This window comes from Natrix helvetica, assembly GCF_964273705.1.
Source record: "Natrix helvetica genome assembly, chromosome: 11".
Classification (NCBI taxonomy): domain Eukaryota; kingdom Metazoa; phylum Chordata; class Lepidosauria; order Squamata; family Natricidae; genus Natrix; species Natrix helvetica.
The window spans coordinates 11,773,409-11,796,791 of NC_138562.1; the positions used below are offsets into that span (position 1 = coordinate 11,773,409).

Here is a 23,383-nt window from a genome sequence, read left to right on the forward strand (position 1 = left end):
GGCCACTCCAGGTGCGGGGGCAAGATGTCCTTGACTCTCTGAGAAAAGGGATTATGTTGTTATGACTATATATCCCCCATACTCCATATAATCCCCCCTCCCAGTTTCCCACAGCAATAAATGTGGCAGGCCTGAAAGCCCAATGCAAAAGATGGCTTCCAGGCCTGGCAGATGGCATGTTTCCTCTCTGCACTGTTCTAATATTTGACGGGCTTCCATAGAGAGGAGAGGATCAAGCTATTTTCCAAAGCACCCGAAGGCCAGACAAGGAACAATGGATGGAAACTGAAGGAGAGATTCAACCTGGAAATGAGGAGAAATTTCCTGACAGTGGAAACCATCAACCAATGGAACAGAAGTTGCCTTCGGAAGTTGTGGGAGCTTCCTCACTGGAAGCTTTCAAGAAGAGACTGGACTACCATCTGTCAGAAATGGTGTAGGGTCTCCTGCTTTTGTGTGTGTGTGTGTGTGTGTGTGTTGGACTAGATGACCTACAAGATCTTTTACAACTCTGTTCATCTGTATTACCCCCATATATTTGAAACTACAAAATTGACCCAAGGGAGACGAATACATTGGAAGGCTTAATTTTATAGTATTTGCCCAAATCTTTGCCCTGATGCCTTGTCATTTGTGAGAATTTTTGGTTGAAGCTGAATTAAGATTCCCTGACAGTTAGAACAATTAACCAGTGGAACAACTTGCCTCCAGAAGTTGTGAATGCTCCAACACTGGAACTTTTAAAGAAGAGATTGGACAACCATTTGTCTGAAGTGGTGTAGGGTTTCATGCCTGAGCAGGGGGTTGGACTAGAAGACCTCCAAGGTCCTTTCCAACTCTGTTGTTCGATAGTCTATAAGACAATACAGGGTTTTCCATGCCAATGTGTGCAATTGAACAAAAATCCTTCGATCCCTTTACAACCAAACAGTTCTCCCTCAAAGTTTTAGATGCTGTTGCAAATTGTCTTCCGTCAAGGTTGTTGGAAGCGGCTTCAAATCTGTTGATCGCATCTTGTAGACTATTCGTACAAATGTTGCACTAATATCTGTTAACCAGCGTTTTATTCAGAAAAAAAAGTGACACTTACTTTAGTCTACATTAAACACACATTAGGATTTGCATAGACAAGCAGAAAAGCCTAAATCCTAATATTACAGTGAGAATATTACAAACTCTTCAAAGGTTACTAAAGTTTAAAAAAAAAATAAAGTACAGTTGCTTTGGATCAGCTGGAATTTAGGAAAGATTGGATTCAAAATTGAAATCTCTCTCAGACCATCTTTCTGAATTAAATTAGAAAAATTGGAAAGCTACTCTGATAGAGGCCTAAAGGTAATTTAACATTACAGTCTTAAAAGCTGTCAAGTTGCAAGACCTTTGCACCCCTAACCCTTTAGAGAAAAAAAAAAAACCCCAGGGGTGTTCAAACTTGGCAGCTTTAAGACTTGTGGGCTTCAACTTCCAAAATTCCTCCTCCAGTCATGTTGGCTCAGAAACTCTAGCATTGAAGTGTGCAAGTCTTTATCAAGTTACAAGACCCTTGCGCCCCTAACCCTTTAGAAAAAAAAACCCCAGGGGTGTTCAAACTTGAGAGCTTTAAGACTTGTGGACTTCAACTCCCAGAATTCCTCCTCTCACTCTTCATCTTGATGAGGTGCGGACGGGCGAGGGGAGGGAGCTGGAACCGGTTCTAAATGGCACTGTAGATTTGTGGATCCTCTTCTATAGAAGTGGTGAGAACTGGCAGGAACCCACCCCTGCTCACTGTGTATTAGAGCGATAAATCCACCCGTGTTGTTAGTTTAGGGTTTTGTTCAGTGGTGAAATGTAAACAATTTTTGTAAAAAAAGCCTGGATCATGTCCATTCTTACGCCCCTAAACAATATTTTATTCTGCAAGGAAGAATGAGTAAATATAAGAAGGTAATAATTATTAAAAGATTTTTAAAAAGGAAGAGAAGAGAAGAGCAAAGCAAAAAATTTTAGCGGGGATTTTTCAGAGGGCTGTGATTGAAGTTAGATGATTGAGATCAAGGGTCATCCCTGGGGAAGAAAATTGAATTCAAGAGGAATACCTCAAACCGAGGTCCCCATATTCAAGATGTCCATCTCAGAATCCCAATCAAATTTCCTCATTTTGTTTCTTCCTGGGTCTAAGCTGAACTGCACTTGTTACTCAAGTGAGAACTGCTCCGGTCGAGTTCCTGCCCGTTGGCTTTCCATTTTCCTACCGATCCCTTGTCATCTGTTGGGAGGATGCCAAGCGCTGGCCGTTGGCACCAGCAACAAAGGCAGGACTAGAAGAAACAGAACAGAGGTCATTTAAGGCAAGAATGGAGACGCTGCAGGCTTCTGGTATTGGTTCCTCTGTCCTTACCCAATATTGGAGGAGAATAAGTTGAGATTGACAGATCACAAACAGGTTCCTCAATCACCAGTGAAGTTTCTCTCATTTTTTCCTGGCTCAGGATAGGCCCAAGAAGTCACTAATTGTAGCTGTGCCTTCACACCCTCTGTCCTTCAGAATTAGGTCATAGCAATATCATTCTAGACTTATATACTGTATATACAATATACCTATATGTTTTACAGCACACTCTGGGTGAGAATGTATTTTACAGTGTCTGTATTACTTGCATCTTGCCCCCAACAATCTGGTCCTCATTTCACTGACCTCAGAAGGATGGAAGGCTGAGTCAACCTTGAGCCCCATCAGGATTGAACTCCAGGCTGTGGGCAGAATTAGCCTGCAGTAGTGCACTTAACCATTGTGCCACCAGGTCTCCAGTTAAGGTGGCGGTAACCACAGCTAGCCTAATTCTGCTTGCTAGGGTTAAAGAGAAGGGTTTCGTGCTCTCCACCCGATAAGAGATGGTTTGATACTGCTTGTAAACCATCTACTTTCCATCTGAGTGGAGTTGAGCCAAAAAAGATTGCAGACATAGAACTAAGGAACAAACTGTGTGTTCTCAAAGAATAGGGATTTCAATCTTGAATCGGGACCAAAGATTTTGCCTTCTGAGCTTCTGGACTCATGCTGAAACCCTTCTGCTTCCCTGAAGATGAGCTCCAGCATGAGTCCAAAAGCTCAGGAGACAAAACCTCTGATCCCGATGACCAACCCAGGTGGGACCCTGCAACATTATCCTGGGACACTCACATTCGCCTTCTTTCATGAGAAGTAATAATAACGAAGTGTTCCTCTCTATTTTTGGTGGTACGGATCGGATGCCTCAGTTCATCATGTCCTCCTCTCCCTCCCATCACATGCCATCTTTTCATCAACTCTCTTACCTGAAAGCAATTCTTAAATTTCCGGCTAACAAAATAGAGAGCCACAGGGTTGATGCAGGAATTGAGAGAGGCCATGTTGATGCCAAAGTAATCCATAACCAGAAGGAAACTGGATGGAAGGAGACAAGAAAAAGCCGTCAGGTAGAACATTTAAGATGAAGCAAGAGAACATCTTCAAGGACAAAGTTAACCCTTGATGACTCCAAGAATATATCCAGCATTTTTCTTGGCTACGGAAGAGGTTGTCATTGCCTTCCCAGCTTCTGGAATGTTTTTTCAACTTCCCAACCTAGTTTGTATCCTTCCCTACTTTATCTTATTCAATTACTAACTAGGATTTAACTCACTTAGCTTTTTCTATTAGCAGAGTTGAGGTCAAGCTATTTGTTTTCTTTGACAATTCTTTCAGTTCAAGCCAAATTATCCAGATCTTCCAAAGGATTGCTTATGCCCTGTTTAGTTTATGGCTTGACTGTGGCAAGGCACTCTCCATGAAGCTTCCCTTGAAGACCACCTGGAAGCCCCAACTGGTTCAGGGTACATTAGTATGACCAGTTGTGGGCATGCCTTGGTATACCCATGTAACATTTATCTTCACTGGTTGCCAGGTTGCTTCCAGTTGCAATTCGAAGTGCTGGTTGTTACCTATAAAGATGTACATGGCATAGGGCTTGATTGCTTGAGGGACTACCTGTCGTCCAAAGTATCTGCCCAGCTAATTTGATCTTGTAGGGTTAATGCACTCTGGGACTCTTCAATTAAACCAGGAGTCTCCAGAAGTGGCAACTTTTAAGACTTTTGGACCTCAGCTCCCAGAATGCCCCTGAGTGGTATTCTGGGAGCTGAAGTCCACAAATCTTAAAGTTGTTTGGAGACCCTGGATTAAATCAACCCTTATCTTGCAGAAGAAGCTTCCTGAAACATAGCAAGATCCTTGTGAAAGGATCCTGACAAAGGATCTACATGGTGATGAGTAATAAATCTTCTGTCCTGATGATGCCAGATTCACTTCCATGATCAAAACAATAGTTAGATCAGCCTGAAGCCCTTGTATTTTGGGGAAAAGGCCATTAAAATCTTGACAATGGTTAGTACCAAGCTTCTTTAGATGTTCATCACACCTTCACAGCCCTACCTCAAGACTGTACATTGCTTTTGTCAAAGATGTGTGCTGTTCATAGCTGTCTTGTTTACAATTTTATGGAGCTTCCTAATGGATGTTATCACGAAGGTCCCAGCTAGGGTGGAAAGATGACATAGCCATAATTGAATCAATACACTTAAGAATCTATAAGTAAAACAAGTAATTGTCAAAACCATTTGGATTTTTAAAAAAAAGTCTTAACCAACGCATGGCATTTCTGCGTATTGATCTCACCTAAGCAGCTCACATCTGTCCGCATCTTGTTGGTCATAGATGGTTTTCTTGAGGATCCTACTGAGATGAAGAGGAAGCCAGCAGAGGGCAAAGATAACCACTAGACAGAACACTGTCTTGGCCACTTCTCGGCGCTGGAAAACACACATGTTATCATTGACATGAATAGAATATTGGGAAAAGATGAAGCATTCTCTCATACTCCATCCTGTCTTCTCCAATGTTTAGGTCAGACCTTACGAGCTTCAGCCTTTTCCTGCTTCCCACTTTATTACTCTTTTCTCCTTGCTTCATCTATTTGGGTTACGGTTGTCTTAAATTGTTGTTAACCACCCAGAATCATAAGGTGAGATGAAGAGCCATATAAAACTTTCAAATAAAACTTAAGTAACTTGGTCCTTAACACCAAGAAGACCAAGGAGCTTATAGTGGACTATAGAAAGAGTAGATCAGACATCCAGCTCTTGCTTACCAATGGAGACTGAGTGGAGCAAGTGACCAGTTTTAAGTTTCTGGGTGTCATCGTAAAAGAGGACCTGACCTGGGTTAGCTCACATTGCAGCCGTGGTCAAAAGGGCCCAGCAGAGATGATACTACCTGAGACTTCTCAGGAAACAACAACTGAATGGAAAACTGCTGGAGACCTTCTACCACTGCACCACAGAGAGTATTTTAACTTACTGCACCTGTGTATGGTTTGCCAATTGCACAGTGGCAGATAGGACAGCGCTCCTATCATTGCCCAGAGGATCATGGGTTGCCCTCTTCCCTCTTTGGAAGAGCTTTATTGCTCCCACTGCCTTAGGAAAGTTCAAAACATCCTTAAAGATCCATCTCAACCTGGGCACCCTTTTTTTTTTGAACTATTACCATCTGGCAGATGGTACAGGGCAATAGAAACAAGGACAAATAGGCTGAAAAACAGCTTCTATCGCAGGACAGTAACCATATTGAATTCTACTGTATAGTGCAATATTAATGCAATATCGGGGGTTGTCAATTCAATTGTATAGAATGTGAAGGTGGTGTGTTTTTATATTTATAATGTACACTGAAGTTGGCATTTAATTATGCTGTACGAGGTGCAATGACAATAAAGTAAACTAGCTAACTTTAAACTGCCGCTATAGGAACTGTTGTAAGATCCATCTCATCCTGGGCAGCCTTTTTTTAAAAAAAAAAACAATAAAAATAAAATTACTATACAATAAAATAAATTGCAATAAAATAAAATAAATTACAATAAAATAGTAAATACAATAGTAAAATAATAAAATAAAAGAAATAAAATAAAAGAAATGAAATAAAAGAAATAAAATACAAGAAATGAAATAAAAGAAATAAAATACAAGAAATAAACTAAAACAAATAAACTAAAACAAATAAACTAAAACAAACTAAAACAAATAAGTAAAACAAATCAAATCAAATGAAATGAAATCAAATGAAATATAGTATATGTGACCCAAGACAATTCCTCTTCACCCAATACAGCTCAGTCAAGCCAAAAGGTTGGAAAACCGAGATTTAGATGGACAATTATGGAACAGTGGCAGGAAACTGAATGATTAAAGTAAGGAAACCCCTCCCCACCATCACGTGTTTAGCCAAAAGATGCAAGTCTGCTCGATCGTAGCTAGAGGATCTCACCCGTTTCATGTGATCGTTGAGGGCCAACCTCATGCCGTTGCTCTTGCTCAACATCTCGCAAGACATGAGGGAGTAGAAGACCCCAGTGCAGGCCAGAGGCAGGCAGAAGTAAAATCCAAAGAGCCACCAGTCTTTCACATCCTGGTAAAACTGTAGAAAGAGGATAAGAAAGAAACAACATTCGGTGAACGAAATGCACCACCGTGCTCACTCGCCCTGCAGAAATTGGAATGGTTTTAAGTTCTATGGCGGTGAGAACCAGCCAGGTCTGGCTTCTTAAAAGAAACGGGTCGTTAAATAATCCAGTTATTTAACCGTAGTTAAACAATCCCGTGATGGCTATGATGTGGGAATTCAGCCTCCTTTTTTTTACCATGATATTCAAATGTCAGGCAAGTTCTGGAGTGCAGGACATCTACCCAAGCTAGCTCAGAGTAAATGAAGATAGGCTTGTTCTGGAGCAGCGGTTCTCAACTTGTGGGTCGGGACCCTTTTGGGGGTCGAGCGACCCTTTCACAGGGGTCGCCTAAGACCATCGGAAAACACATATTTTTGAAAAAATGCGGAAAACATATAATGATTTTATGGTTGGGGGGGTCACCACAACGCGAGGAACTGAATTAAAGGGTTTAGGAAGGTTGAAAGCCACTGTTCTGGAGAGAGCTTTCGTCTGCTTTTTCTGCATTGCGGATGAACAGATTTCGCCAGAATCCTGCTCCGCAGAGACTCCCGCCCAGGCGTGGGTTGCAGGCGGTACGCAGCTGGAGGGTCGCGGAGGCTAAGACACATGATGTGTCCATGGAGACGCGGCCGGGCCTGTTCCAACCGTACTGGTTGGAATGGGATCTGGACCCCCCCTCCCCACTGTAGCTGTAGGGAATAGAAGCTCTTGCCCCTATCTCTCTATTTCCAAATTTGAAGGGGTCATAAAGGTATATTTTATATTCATTGTTTTTAAGGGAAGTTAGCTCTTCAGTCACATTCTGGCTTACAAAAGATATTTGTCAAGCAATCATACATGGAAAACTTTGACTTAGATGGTAGGTGGCACTCAGAGCCCTCCCTGCCAGCCATCACCCAAGCCCAGCTCCACAACGCATACGCGCGAGCTTCCCGCCAGCCAGCCACTCTTCGGGTCTCTGCCATGCATTCTCAGCGGGCGGGGCGCACATTCACGGGGTGGGGAGGTGGGATGCATGTCAGGGGGGCCCTGCTCACCTGTGCCCCGTTTTGGACCTGAAAGGCCTCCTACACCAATCTGAAGGCCAAACGGGGCATGGGGGAGCCATGCGAGGCTTCCCTCTCCCCATTTTTGGGCCTGGAAGGCTTCCGGCACCAACCTGGAAGCAAAAAAAAGGGCAAAGGGGGACATGGTGCATGCACGGGGTGACGCGCGTGCATGCATAGGGGCATGCATGCACATGTGTGTGGGCAGGATGCATGCATGGGGGCAGGGGGCATGCAGGGGTGGTGGTGCTCGCATTGCATTTTGGGGTTTCGCAGGCGGGCGGGTACATTTTGGGCCCTTGGCACCAAAACGGTTAACCATCACCACCATACATTTAACGTTCAGCCTGTTGGTTGGTCAACTCCTCCGTTTCCTACCACCGCCAAAGGAGACCACCCACCGTCATAAAGCTGGAGGTTTGCTCGGGAGCCAGCAAGCAAACCCAACGGATCTGTCCCCTGTAATCCAGTTTCACCAAGTCAAAAGCGATGGCCTCTGGGATAGCCAGGATGATGGCCACGGCCCAAATGAAGGTCACCTCCACGGCCTTCCACATGGGGATCCCAATGCCCTGGATCCGGCTCCAGGAAGCCACAGCTCGGTACCTGGAGGAGGAAACGAAGGAGATGCTCTTTGCCGGCGGAAAAGGTTATTCCGTAAAAACGGGAAATGCTCCGAAAAGACTTGATTACCGGTCTATGCTGAGAGCACAAAGGCTGAGGACAGTGATGCCGACAGACGCCTTCTGTATGAACGGCACCAGTTTGCAGATCTGCACTCCGAAAGGCCAATCTTCTGCAAGAAGCTGGGAAGAAAAACAAAGGAAAGAAACGCAGCATTATTTCTCCATCACGAACCACGGGGGCGCAGTGGTTAGAGTGCAGTACTGCAGGCTATTTCTGCTGACTGCCGGCTGCCTGCAATTTGGCAGATTGAATCTCACCAGGCTGAAGGTTGGCTCAGCCTTCCATCCTTCCGAGGTGGGTAAAAAGAAGGCACAGATTGTTTGAGGGCAAAAGGCTGACTCTGTAAACTGCTTAGAGAGGGCTGAAAAGCACTGCAAAGTGATATATGTCTAAGTGGTATTGCTATTGCCCTTCCTTCCTTCCTCCCTCCCTCCCTCCCAGTTAGAATGCAGCATTGCAGGCTAACTCTGCCCACTGCCAGCAGTTCTATCCTGAGGCTGAAGGTTGACTCAGCCTTCCATCCTTCCGAGGTGGGTAAAATGAGGACCCAGATTGAGGGAAGAAGAGCAGAATTTGCAATTTCTTGCATTTTTTCACTGAGATAAGAGGGATGGATATGGATTGATAAAATACTGTTTCCCTGAAAATAAGACCTCCCCAAAAATATTGCAACACAGCAGCCATGAGGTGCCCACGCTCACTGCCTCCTGAACCTCAAAAATAATAAGACCTCCCTGAAAATAAGGCCAAGCGCTGATTTCGGGGGTCAAAAGGATATAAGACCCTGTCTTATTTTCGGGGAAACATGGTAGTAACATCCCCCAAATTGTGAAGATTATTCTGTAAGCATTCATGGCAGTTGAACTGTCTTAATGGACCTTCCTTCCTTCCTTCCTTCCTTCCTTCCTTCCTTCCTTCCTTCCTTCCTTCCTTCCTTCCTTCCTTCCTTCCTTCCTTCCTTTCTTTCTAATGCTGTGGGAGATTGGATGGCAGTCCTTTTATTTATTTATTTATTTATTTATTTATTAAACTTCTAGACCGCCCCCTCTCCCCGAAGGGACTCGCTTAAGTTGCTTAAACTTAATTTTATTAAAAAAATAAATGGTAGACTGCCAGGAGTCTGAAATCATGTGGTATACAAATTGATGTATAAATAAATGAGTCATTGAGGTTAGACTGAGAAGTATTTGTACTGCATGGAATGGTTCCAAATAAAGCTTATGATAAGGTGAATGAGGAAGGAGTAAAGAACCCCAGATTTAATCAGTGTAAACAGCATTTATGAAGACCTGATAATTGTTTGTTTCCTACTAAAAAAAAACAACAACTCCATGTAAGTTACATTAAGAAATGTTTGCTGTAGGAAACATAATCATTAAAGACTGCTTTAATTTAGATTTAACTGAAAATATGTCTTTTGGTTGATTTTTTTTTTTTTTTACTTGCTTGTCTGAAAAAATGACAACTGGAATAATTCAAGTAAAAAAAATTGACTGTTTTCATATTCTACTGAGTAATGAAAAATGTTTTTCCTGTTTGTTTTATGTTTTGAACACTTTGTTCAAATTTCAGAACGGCTGTTTTTCCACATTAAATGTTACAGTCTTGTGATTCACTAGTATGATAAAAGACTGTACAAGGATTATCTCAATTTTAAAATCTTTATGACCTTCTAACTCTACTTCAACAGCCAGAATATATAAGGGGGTCGCTTATAATTGTGGGATTACTTATGCTAATGTCTTTATTTGTCATCTTTGTCATTTTTATTTTATTACTAGCTGATAACCCGGCGTTGCCCGAGTATTTCTTTATCCTAATCCATACATTTGTCCTCAAAAATAATCCCAGGCCAAACATAATTTCTAATGTTGGATTTTCCCCCTTACGAGAGGGAGCCCCCCTGTGGAGTACTGAGAAGCCGTTACCATGGCAACTGCACTGCACTGCACATTAGAAGCCATTTTAAAGCAGTACGGTAGAAGCCATTTTAAGGCACAACAGGCTGTATCTTAACAGAACACCCCACCCCTCTGAGGGGTGCTAGGGATGTCTTACCCCCACAATATTTGTTTCCAGAAAGTAAGTTATCTGTGTACCAAGTTTGGTTGAAATTGCTTGAAGTGTTCCAGAATTATGCTGAAACATACACACACAGAGAACCAGATAGATGATAGATAGATAGATAGATAGATAGATAGATAGATAGATAGATAGATAGATAGATAGATAGATGATAGATAGATAGATGATAGATAGATGATAGAGATGGATGGATGGATAGATGGATAGATAGAAAAAGAAGATATAAAATACAAAAAAGAAAAGAAAATAGGAAATTAAGGGAGGGAAAGGGAACAGGGAAAACTGGGAACAGGCTCCAGCTGTTCTTCTGCCCCACTGATGTCTGACTCCCAAGGCAGCTGATAACTGTCAGAGGGTCCTGGTCCCCTCTCTGCCTCCAACACAGAGCCCTCATCAGAGCCTTCCCCAGACTCCAGGACCGGCCCATCTTCCCCCCCAACCTCCTCACTGTCCGAATCTGCTGCCAGCTCTGCAAGCCACTGGCAGACCACAACAATGGTTTTGAAATGAATTGCTGCAGATGCTAGTAAGCATATCGTGTGTTGTTATCAGGGGGTTCCTGAAAGTGGAATAATTGGAATTAGGAACATGGCGTAACCGTGTTAACTCCTAACTTCTTCAAATATTCTTCATTCTCCACCTCCTGTTAAAAACATTTAAAACTGGTAATGGTGAACTTTCTGTTCTTTTTCTTTTGCAGAGCAAAGCTGTGGGAGCAATGACCAAAGTCAGTAGAAGGAGAACAGCGTTACAGGTGTGATGCTAATTCCAGGCAAAAGGTGAGAGGGATGTCAGCTTCTCTCTCTCAGAATATTTGGATCCTATACATCCTCCACAAGGACATTTCCAGATTGAACTAAATTGGGTCTTCTCTAAACTCCAACTGCTATAGGACATATATTCTTGACAGGCGCCAAGTTAGGGGAGATTGCTTTAAGCACGCCCCTCTTTGGAGTCCTTGCCAAGTTTGCCTGATTACATTCAAAGGAGATGATTGTGTAAAAATATATATATCCCAAACAGAAATATCTGGGAAGGTGGAGTATGTGAAACAATTATGTTTCACAGATAGTTTGGCCCAGAGCTCTCCCATTTAGTCACATTTCACTTCCTTTATGACATCTGATCAAATTCTGGCTCTTGAACAATAGCTCTCTTGTTCCTTCTACTGCAATGCTCTGCAAGTGGTGGTGGGGGAGAATAATACTGTATAATACAGAATAATATATGCTCCATGTTTCCATTCTGATATTAGCAATGACTTCCAGTTCTCCTTATTCTTCCACAAACCAAGTTTCCTGGTTTGTGAAGTCGGTAGGATTATATTTCTTGGGTGACAGGAGCAGAATGTTTTCAATACCGCACCGGAAGGATATTTTTGGCCCCCCAAAATCCTATCCTATGTTTCATAGCCATATTTGTCACTTTCCTACAATCACAGGCAGGAGTGAAATTCAGCAGGTTCTGACAGGTTCTGGAGAACCGGTAGCAGACATTTTGAGTAGTTCGGAGAACCGGCAAATACCACCTCTGGCTGGCCCCAGAGTAGGGTGGGAATGGGGATTTTGTAATATCTGTCCTCCAGGAGTGGGGTGGGAATGGAGATTTTGTAGTATCCGTCCCCCCAGGAGTGGGGAGAGAATGGGGATTTTGCAGTATCCTTCCCCCCAGGAGTGAGGAGGGGATGGGGATTTTGCAGTATCCTTCCCCTGCCACACCCACCAAGCCATGCCCACAGAAAATGAATTAGTGAAAAAAAATGAATTTCATCACTGAGTAGGATGTATGCTCCATGTTTTAATTCTGATATTAGCAATGACTTTCAGTTCTCCTTATTCTTCCACATGCAAGTTTTCTGGTTTGTGAAGTCGGTAGGATTATATTTCTTTGGTGACAGGAGCAGAATGTTTTCAGTTCCCCAACAGAAGGATATTTTCAGCCCATAGAAATCCCATCCTACGTTTCCTAGCCATATTTGTCCCTTTCATAGAATCATAGGATTGGAAAGGACTTTGGAGGTCTTCTACTCCAACCCCCTGCCCAAGGTCCTTATATCATCCTGGACAATCTATTCTTGAAAACTTCCCATAATGGAGCACCCACAACTCTGATTTGAAAATTGATACTTTAAGATCTTGGTGGGAAAGCTTTTGGGCTTGGTTGCCCACAGGTTTACTGGGAAATGTCCTATGTTATTTAGTCATTATTTGTGCTATTTTGATTGGTGGGTGCTGTTTTGTTCAGTGTCTTCCCTCCCTGGGCAATATATGTGTCACAGCTTTTTGCCCTAAACCAGGGGTGTCCAAACTTGGGAACTTTAAGACTTGTGGACTTCAACTCCCAGAATTCCCCAGCTGGGGAATTCTGGGAGTTGAAGTCCACAAGTCTTAAAGTTCCCAAGTTTGGACACCCCTGCCCTAAACCCTCTTCTACACTGCCTCGGGGTCAAGTATACGCCCTGTATAAGTAATTGTAAGGATGTTTCTCTTTTGATTATGATTCTTTTATTAACCCCTCTTACAATACCTTGTCTAACAAAATAAAAAAGAGTGAGATGTAGAGGTTATACAAAGGTTATGTACAGACGTGCGCAGCAAACTGCCATATCTTAGTAACCGATTACCTCAACTGTCTATGAGCTCATCTGGAACCAGGCAGTACCAGGAACTATTGTGTGATGAGAGATTCTACCTTGGCTGGGATGGTCTTAAGAGATTGACAAGGAGAATGTATCAATAAGATGCTGTTGCTACCTATGTTCTTGATTTGCTTGTTGAAACTGTATAAAAGCCAAATAAACTCTGCGTAAGGTAGACAGACATTTTGGACACCTGCTATGATGGAATTCTGAGACCTCTACAAAGTTGGAAGAGATCTTGGTGGTCTTCTAGTCCAAGCCCCTGCTCAGTTAGGAAACTCTACACCAGAGATCTTCAAACTTGTCAACTTTAAGACTCGTGGAGTTCAACTCCCAGAATTCTGAATTCTGGGAGTTGAAGTCCACAAGTCTTAAAGTTGACAAATTTGGGGACCCCTGCCCTACACCATTTCAAACAAATGGTTGTTCACTCCCTTCTTAAAAACTTCCAGTGTTGGAGCATTCATAACTTCTGGAGGCAAGTTATTTAATTGATTAATTGTTCTAACTATCAGGAAATTTTTCCTTAGTTCTAGGATGGTACTCTCTCTGGTTAGTTTCCTTTCATTGCTCCATATCTTGCCTTCAGGTGCTTTGGAGAATAGCTTGACTCCCTCTTCTTTGTGGCAGCCCCTCAAATATTGGAACACTGCTATCATGTCACCCTAATCAATGCTCTCTTCCCTGTAACAACCATTTAAGTAGTGGAAGATGGCTATTAGGTCCAGAAGTTGGTTCCTACTGGTTCGGCCCAATTCAGCTGAACCGGTAGTGGTATGGCTGTGTGGGTCGCTGGAACCGGCAGCGACCCAATCCTGCCACATCCTCGAACCGGCTCCCTGGTCGGCACCATCAGCTCCACCATCTTGTTTTTAAGGGTGCACTTTACTGCGTGCACTGGATGCACAGCTCAATTAACAATTTTAATTGAGCTGTGCATCCAGTGCACACAGTAAAGCCAGCCGGAACCCACCCCTGATTAGGTCCCCCCTAAACTTGCGGGATCGTATCCTGCCCCATACATCCCTGCGACCAATTCGCTCGCACAGAGAGGGACTCCTCCAGGTGCCATCCACCAGACAGTGCTGAGGGGCGGCGTCTAGGAGTAGAGCCTTCTCTGTAGCGGGCCCAGCCCTGTGGAATGACCTCCCTCCGGATATTAGGACTACCTCTGACCTCCGCTCCTTCCGTGTAAAGCTCAAGACCCACCTATTCCAAGTAGCTGGCCTGGCTCAACCATGATCTGACTATATCGCTCCTGACGGGTTTTTTATTTTTGTAATTCATTTATTTATTTAGGGGATTTTTAATATTGTGATTTTAATTGTTTTTATCCATCAGCCTACCTCCTCCTTGTACACGTCTATATTATATGTATGTTTTGTCCATATTTGTATTTTTATGTGTTTTATTGTACGCCGCCCCGAGTCCTTCGGGAGAGGGTGCGGCTAAGAAATAATAATAATAATAATAATAATAATAATAATAATAATAATAATAATAATAATAATTATTATTATTATTATTATTATTATTATTATTATTATTATTATTATTATTATTATTATTATTATTATTATTATTATTATTAAACCTTCTCTTCATTAATCTAGACATACATCTCTTTCTTTACGTTGGACTGTACTATTTCAATCTATAGGTCACAAAAGCAGCAGGACCTGCCAGGTTAGATGGCCAGTTCTCTGAAAAGGACCATTAGCATCCCTGCGATTCAGACCCATGCTCAACTGCCCTTATAACATCTGATCAATTTTTGGATGTTGAGCTACAGAACGATAGCTAACAATCGCTTGACATCAGGGATCAGACTGGGAATTTTCTGTAGCTACTACATGGATGGTACCAATTTCTATGGACTCTTCCTGGCTTCATCCCAAGCAGATGCATCTCTTTACATCATGCATGTTGCTGCCATTGCCAACCTTATGTCTAAGCATCTGTTGACTTCATCTCACCGATCAATCAAGTGGAGCTGGATTTGAAAGGAAGGGTGTCATAGCAACGTGATAAACCCAGTTGAACAGCAATGGTAAGTTATAAGTGGATGAATAAAATAAATAAATACCTTATACATATTTACGGGCAAAGCAATGAGGATGTAGAAGAGGTCTCCAAGAGCTAGGCTGGCAATGAGGACGTTGGGCCCATTTCTCATGCACTTATTCTTATAGATGATCCTGAGCAGGGTGGAATTTCCAATGATGCCCACGATGAAGATAGTACAAGAGACAAAGGTGTTGATGTACTTGAAGGCTTCCCGGATTTCTGGTGGCTTCGTACACATGACTGGTAGAGGAGCTTGTGGGATGGCATCTCCAGAAAAGTCCTTCGACTTGTTGGAGGAGAGTCGCTGATCTGGGAAGACACCTGCTTGGGTCATTTTGAAAGTTGGATCTTCTCCCAGAATCTCTAAAGATATGGTGCTGTCTTTGAAGCTGTCAGCCGTCTGGCTGGAGATACCCAAGATCAGGCAGGAGGCCAACACTAGAGCAGTGAGATGTCTACCCATGGGGAAGCCAAGGTCAAAAACCCACACAGTTGTGTGTGTGTTGAGCATTGTTAACGATGTCTCCTAAGGTTGTCCTATTCTCATCTGCAGGTGGAAGACACAAAGAATCTGGATAACAAGAGAAAATATAAAAAGTGATATTAATATAAGCATGGCTTTCTTTCCATTTGGTTATTATTCATAGAGGATAAGGATAAGCAACTCACACAGCTCGTGGGTCTTACGTACTCCCTGTTTGAGTGGATCTCAGAGTCTCTTCTACTGCTTCTACTACTCTATTACTCTATTACCATGGAATTTTGCTATTAAAATTGATGAATTAAACCCTAAGGTTGCAAATAAATAGGTATCTGCTTCTGTAGCTTCTAAAGGACAAGAAGTAAACAAAAACAAAAAAGAACATGTGACATTCCAAGTTAAAAGGAAACGTTAGAATTGACAGATGGCAAGGTGATGTTTAAGCTTCCTGGAGCAAATAGGAAGCTGGGCACACACAGTCTTACAAGTGTCATTTCCTCCTCTCGATAGAATAGACCCTTATGGATTTACTGATGGAAACTACGTAAGATCTGGGGAAGTACTAAACCTCTTCCCTCCAATGTCACCAGAAGCATCTGTTTTGCCAATGAAGGTGGAAGCGAGACCATCCGTTGAATTAACAGCTCTCTTCTTTCTTTACTTGCTTCTGTGCCAACTAATGAAATTTTACTTAAGAAAGTTGTCACAGAGAGCTACATTTGGCCTATCCATGTCAGTAATGTTCCTCAAAAACTCAACATCATTAGCTTCAATTACACTTTTCACTTTTTAAGGGGAAAGAGAAGGCCATTCTTGAATAACAATGGATAGCACAAAGGCAAGCAACCTATTTCCCCTTTAATAATTATTTGCTTGGAGTAATGCAGTCTAACCACTGCGCCACCAGAGCCGCAATGCCACAGTAGTTAGAATGCAGTATTGCAGGCTAACTCTGCCTGTAGTCAGGAGTTCAATTCTGACCGGCTCAAGGTTGACTCAGCCTTTTATCCTTCCAAGGTCAGTAAAATGAGGAGCCAGATTGTTTGGGTGCAAGATGCTGACTCTGTAAAATGCTTGGAGAGTAAAGCACTGTGAAGTGGTATATAAGTCTAAGTGCTATTGCTATTTCAAGTCCCATCCAGCCACAGCATGCATGATAGCAAGGACATATCAAAATTGTACTGTGCATGGGATAAGTTACCAATTCCTAATATCTAGTTGGGTTAGATTAAGGCATGATATCATCAAAATATGTTGAAGTTAATTTTGAATGCGGGTGGTCAAAATGAGGGACACTGTCTTGGTTATTAGAAAGAAGAAACATCTTTCAGTTAAAGATGAAGTCATTGGGACTTTTAATTTTATACAAACAATAAATTAGGTTCAATTATATTTCAGTTCTGTCCACATACTTTCTGATTTATTCTAACAGCTTAAGGTAAAGGTAGAGGTTCTCCTCGCACATCTGTGCTAGTTGTTCCCAACTGTAGGGGGCGGTGCTCATCTCCGTTTCAAAGCCGAAAAGCCTGCGCTGCCCGAAGACGTCTCCGGGGTCATGTGGCCGGCATGATTAAACACCAAAGGTGCACGGAACGCTGTTACCTTCCCATCAAGGTGGTTCCTATTTTTCTACTTGCATTTTTACCTGCTTTCGAACTGCTGGGTTGGCAGAAGCTGGGATAAGTAACGGGAGCTCACTCCGTTATGAAGCACTAGGGATTCAAACCACCGTACTGCCAACCTTTCTGATTGACAAGCTAAACGTCTTAGCCACTGAGCCACCGCGTCTCTTTACTAACAGCTTAGTGGATCGCAAATTGCTGGATCCGATATGTAATGTTATTTCTTGTTTTGTGCAAATGCAGAGTAAATTTTTAAACATGTTTTAAAGATTTTACCCTGCCCATATACACATACACACACAACTCAAGATGGCCAACATATCCAACACACCTTCCTCCTCCTCTTTTCCCTACAACAACCCTATGAGAGATTGACTTGCCTAAAATCACCCAGCTGGCTTTCAAATCTAAGGCAGAACTAGAATTCCCGCTCTCCTAGTTTTAGGCCAGCACCCTAATCACTGCACCAAACTCTCTCCTCATTGCTAAATAAAAGACAAAGTAGTTCTTTGGAAAGCAGTAAGTTGCTTGGAAACTGAAATTAATAATATAAACTTAATAGTATAGCAGTTCCTTGTATAATTCCTTCTGCAAAATGATGGCTGCACAATTACTTTCCTATTATATTTACAAAACTTTTTAAAGCAGATCCTGGATCTCAACTCATATTTAATTGCAAGATTAGTTTGGTTTAGTTTACTTTATTGTCATTGCACATGGTGCGATGAAATTCAATGCGTTCTTCAGTGTACAATATAACTATAAAAATAAAAACACAAACATACATCCTTTCCATTCTATATAATTGAAATTGAAAAACCGATATTGCACTATACAGTAGAATTCAATGTGGTTATTGCCCTGGGATAGAAACTGTTTTTCAGCCTATTTGTCCTTGTTTTTATTATCCTGTACCGTCTGCCAGATGGTAATAGTTCAAAAAAAAGGGTGCCCAGGATGAGATGGATCCTTAAGACTGTTTTGAACTTTCTTAAGGCAGCAGAGGCTATAAAGCTCTTCCAAAGAGGGGAGAGGGCAACCAATGATCCTCTGGGCTGTTGACCCTCTGGAGGGCTGTCCTATCTGCCACTGTGCAATTTGCAAACCATACACAGATGCAGTAAGTTAAAATACTCTCTATGGTGCAGCGGTAGAAGTTCACTAGCATTTTTCCATTCAGTTGTTTCCTGAGAAGTCTCGAGTCGTATAATCTCTGCTGGGCCCTTTTGACCAGTGTTGCAATGTTAGCGCCCCAGGTCAGGTCCACTTTTATGATTGCACCCAGAAACATAAAACTAGCCATTTGCTCCACTCGGTCTCCATTGATAACCATTGTAGGCCAGAGGTGGAAAACCTCTGGTATTAGGCTGGCAGGTTATTTCTGCAAAGGAAGATTTGCACCTACCTGGCTATAGATTGTAAATATAGGATCCAGCTCTCACTCATTTGTGTTCCCCAATTGCTTCAACCTAGTTTTCACTGAGTAGACCTCCAAAATGTAAGACCAAGAAAGGATTTGAGATTAATGCAATTTACAAAAAAAGCATCCCTCAATTCAGGGTTTTCCTGTGTTTGCAACCTGAAGATGCAAGGACGTCAACGCCCATAATTCCTCAGCCCACCTGGTGGGCTGGGGAATTCTGGGTGTAAAATGTCCACACGTTTTGAAGTTGCCAATGCTGAGAAACACCGCTCTCGTCATTTTCTCCAGACTCATCTCCTCTGTCGCTCCCTTTTTCCTTTAGTTCTCAATAATTCCCCCCCCCCCCGCAATTTTAAGACTAACCATTTCTAAACAATCCCCGTTGTACGCATACTCCCAAAATGATGGTCCACATAGCACCAAAACATGGATCACCAAAACATATATCCAAAATCTGAGCAAAACAACCATTTGCCATCATAGTTTTGCATGCATTGGAACCATAGCGAGATTCCATCCACTCCTAGCCTGACGCATACAACTTGTTTATGTTCGAATTCCCATTTTGTTACCTTGGCCGGCTGGTCAAAGGAAGGAATATTCCTTGTGTTGGGGTCCTACACTCCAGTTTTCCCTTTCACCAAAATTAGTTCTCCTGTGGTGGCTTGCTGGTTAGAGCTTCCTAAATCTGATGCCACAAAGAAGATGCAGCTAAATTCACTTTGCTGAAATCATCCGTCAAGGATGAACAGTTCTTATTTAGGGGCTACAGCCAATAACACGAGACCAAGGAGCCGAGGAAATTGGATGGACAGGGTAAGTTTTGTCATGTGGGAGGAGGAGAACACAAACAAGTTGTATGCTTCAGGCGAGGGGAAGGTGGAGGAGGGGGCAGTTATGGTCAGAGGAAACTCATGTTCAGCAAGCCGATCCCAAAATGCAAACTCATCTGATTTTCAGCACTGGATTATTGATACATGTTTTGCTTCTCAATGTTTCAATCGGGATCTTTGTTATTGTTGTCTTCTGATAAAAGAGCAAGTTTTGCTCATGAGATATTCTTCCTCTGTTTTTTCCTCACTTTTTCTCTCCTTACTTCCCCCCCCCCCCTTTCCTTCTGTTCTGGTGAATAGCATTAACCTCAATTTTGACTATCAATCTTATAAATGGGTAAAAGGTAAAGGTTCCCTTCGCACATATGTGCTAGTCGTTCCCAACTCTAGGGGGCGGTGCTCATAGGCTCCAGTTACAATACAATACAATACAATAGCAGAGTTGGAAGGGACCTTGGAGGTCTTCTAGTCCAACCCCCTGCCTAGGCAGGAAACCCTATACCGTTTCAGACAGATGGCTATCCAACATCTTCTTAAAGACTTCCAGTGTTGGGGCATTCACAACTTCTGGAGGCAAGCTGTTCCACTGATTAATTGTTCTAACTGTCAGGAAGTTTCTCCTCAGTTCTAAGTTGCTTCTCTCCTTGATTAGTTTCCACCCATTGCTTCTTGTTCTACCCTCAGGGGCTTTGGAGAAAAGCTTGACTCCCTCTTCTTTGTGGCAGCCACTGAGATATTGGAACACTGCCATCATGTCTCCCCTAGTCCTTCTTTTCTTTAAACTAAACATACCCAATTCCTGCAAACGTTCTTCATATGTTTTAGCCTCCAGTCCCCTAATCATCTTTGTTGCTCTTCTCTGCACTCTTTCTAGAGTCTCCACATCTTTTTTACATCGTGGCGACCAGATGGTAACATGAATTGATGTAAACATTTAATAATACAATATGATGTTGGCTGTGTAATAGTACACATGTGGATTATATGTTATGAAAATGAAAAAATATAAAAAAAACTTTAAATGTTAAAATATTGGAAGACACACAAGTGCAAGACCACAACTTCATCAACCTATGGATATTTTTCTTGTTGCTATCCTCAGCCAGAAGGACAACTAGTCATCAGACTCATCTTCATATCTTCAAAGCAATCTACTATCCAGATGATGTTTTATGAACAATGGGAAAAAGTAAGGTAGAATCCCTCTAACTTTTTTTGTTTGCCCGTCCCATGAAATCTACCACTTTGGCCTCGCATCAAATAAATGAAGAGAAAAACTGACATCACAACCGTAACGTTCAACCATCAGTGGAGGAATATTTCAACCTTAGAACTTTCTGTCATTGATCGGAAAGGGGTTTCGCCAGAACAAAGGAAGTTCAAAGCTGGCTGAGAATGAACGATGGCTGAGTTATATAATTCATCAAAAGGTTCTGTTCCAATTCCTGATACTGTGCTGGTATAAAAGTTCATTTCTTTAATAAAAAAAAAAATCACGTCTCATGAGAATTGGCTTATTATCCAATACCAAGATAATTGGACTATCAACAATTGTTTTATGAGTAATCATGATTAACAAGATGCTTTGACTGATCATGTTTTCTTCGTTTCCTTAGTTTACAGTTCCCTATCACCATCACTGTACTTATAGATACTTACAATTTAGGGAGGGGGAAAAAGAATAACTTATGCACCTGATGACACGGACTGTCATGGGCTGGACAATCAAGAAATTGCAATAATTTTCATGTTGATAAAACACAAGCCGAATATAACCAATTTTTTTTAAAAAAGGCTTTTGTGAAAAGTCTGATTTTTAAAATGGTCAAGTTGCAAATGAATAAAAATAAAAACCCAAGATTTCTGTTAAAGTACGCAGTACAAATCTTATAAATAAGAAATCAAGAGATGCCTGCAGAAAATAAAAATGGTATCTAAACTGATGTTCAGTTTGATGAACATGTTCAAACGGAAAGATACAGATGTTCTATTTTTGAAATTAGGAATAGCAACATCAAAACTGATGCTTTCTGTTGAGTGTTTTTTAAATTCTCATAACAAGAAGGGATGAAGCATGTCTGGAACTCTTAAGGTAGATCAAAGTTTTGGGTTGTTTCACCTTTCCAACTATGTTTAAATATATTCAACCAGAGAGTGAGAACAATGAACCAGTAGAACAGCTGACCTTCAGAAGTTGTGGCTGCTTCATCATTGGAGGCTCTTAAGAAGAGACTGGACAACCACTTGTCAAGAATGGTAGAGGACCATTCAGCAGGGGGTTGGACTGTTAGACCTCCAAGTTCTTTCTCTTCTCTTCTCTCTCTTCTACTCTACTCTACTCTACTCTACTCTACTCTACTCTACTCTACTCTACTCTACTCTACTCTACTCTACTCTTCCCCACCCTACCCATGTTTCCAACAATAAGTTTGATTAATTCCATTCTTGTACTAGTACATTTTTTTGCAGATTTTCCCCCCTACTAGTACATTTTAAAAAGTTCACACAAAACTGTATACTTCTTTCATTGTCTTTCGGTGGAACAACTTGTCTCCAGAGGTTGTGGTTACCCTAACACTGGAAGTTTTTAAGAAGAGAATGGACAACCATTTGCCTGAAATGGTTTCTTGCCTGAGCAGGAGGGTGAACTAGAAGACCTCCAAGGCCCCTTCCAAGTCTTCTTATTCTATTCTGTTTTGCATCTGACCTGATATCCATAGATTTTGTGAGCTGTTTCTTCTAACACAATGTATTTGGGTACATTATATTTGTATGCTGTTATGGAAATTGGTATAGTGCTTTGGCAAGTTCAGAAAAGTGCAAATTATGGGGGCTGGGAACTGATTTTAAATTCAGCATTAGTTTGCAAATTAGCTATATTCACATTCAATTATACGCTAAATAAAGTTCTCCCTAATCCTTAATGTTGCATCTCCCAAATTACTTTGATGTGCTTCATGCAAAGGAATACTTTCAGAAAACTCCAGTATTCATTCATTCTTTCCTTCTTCCTTCCTCCCTTCTATCCTTTTCTTTCTTTCTTTCTTTCTTTCTTTCTTTCTTTCTTTCTTTCTTTCTTTCTTTCTTTCTTCCTTCCTTCCTTCCTTCCTTCCTTCCTTCTTCCTTTCTCTTTCTCTTCCTTCTTTTCTTTCTTTTTTCTCTTTCTTCTTCCTTCCATTTCTTTCTTTCTTTCTTTCTTTCTTTCTTTCTTTCTTTCTTTCTTTCTTTCTTTCTTTCTTTCTTTCTTTCTTTCTTTCTTTCTTTCTTTCCAGTTCCTCTTTTTCCAGCTTCAAATATAATAATATCCTTGCCTCATTTCAGAAGTCCTATTCTTCCTTCTCAATGAGAATCAGTTCATTAGGAAATAATTTTGGATGTCCACGTTTCAACAGGATGCCATTGAGGCAAATGGATTCTGGGATCTTTACTAAGGGAAGGACCCGTTTCCTCCTTTGCTGAACCTATAAGAAACAATCCAGTTAAAACCAGCGTTGAAAAAGCTGAAAAAATAAAATCAAATCAGAAGGAGAAATCATAAAGAGACATTCAGATGCCGAAGACAGGATGTATTATCTGAGACCAATAAGATTTGTCCGGCTTCATCTGACTTGAGAAATCTATTGCTGATGAAGCACGAAGGCAGAAAATAAACATTATCAAGTAGGAAAAAGAGTTGACTGTACTAAGCAAAACATTTAGAAGAAAGATGACCGAGTTATGGCTTTGCAGGGAGATAAAGAGAGAGAGAGAGAGAGATGAAATAAGTACCCTTGGTCTGGACATAACCAATTAGCAATAAGAATGGGCTAATGCTGCAATATAGCCAGAAAATTCCAGTTTACAAGACTCCATGACCAAATGTGGGTGAAGTAGAGATCAGCTGCTCTCAAAGGCCATTTTCCAGAAGAAACAGTTTACAGAGCAGAAGAAGTTCAGAATAAACTAAGTTTAGGGGACTGGAAGACAAGACATGAAGAACGGTTGCAGGAACTGGG

At 41.7% G+C, this 23,383-nt stretch overlaps 1 protein-coding gene across 1 annotated transcript; it reads right to left on the reverse strand.

Moving 5' to 3' along the window:
- Window positions 1–1,047: 1,047 nt before the first annotated feature.
- On the reverse strand, window positions 1,048–19,265 carry LOC309397784 (endothelin receptor type B-like). The gene is made up of 8 exons (XM_081964129.1): window positions 19,128–19,265; window positions 15,049–15,600; window positions 8,246–8,358; window positions 7,954–8,158; window positions 6,326–6,475; window positions 4,676–4,809; window positions 3,298–3,406; window positions 1,048–2,300 (listed from the first exon to the last, which is right to left on the reverse strand). Exons 2-8 carry the CDS (start codon window positions 15,538–15,540, stop codon window positions 2,157–2,159), a joined length of 1,347 nt encoding a protein of 448 aa, XP_081820255.1. The 5' UTR covers window positions 15,541–15,600; window positions 19,128–19,265; the 3' UTR covers window positions 1,048–2,156.
- Window positions 19,266–23,383: the final 4,118 nt, after the last annotated feature.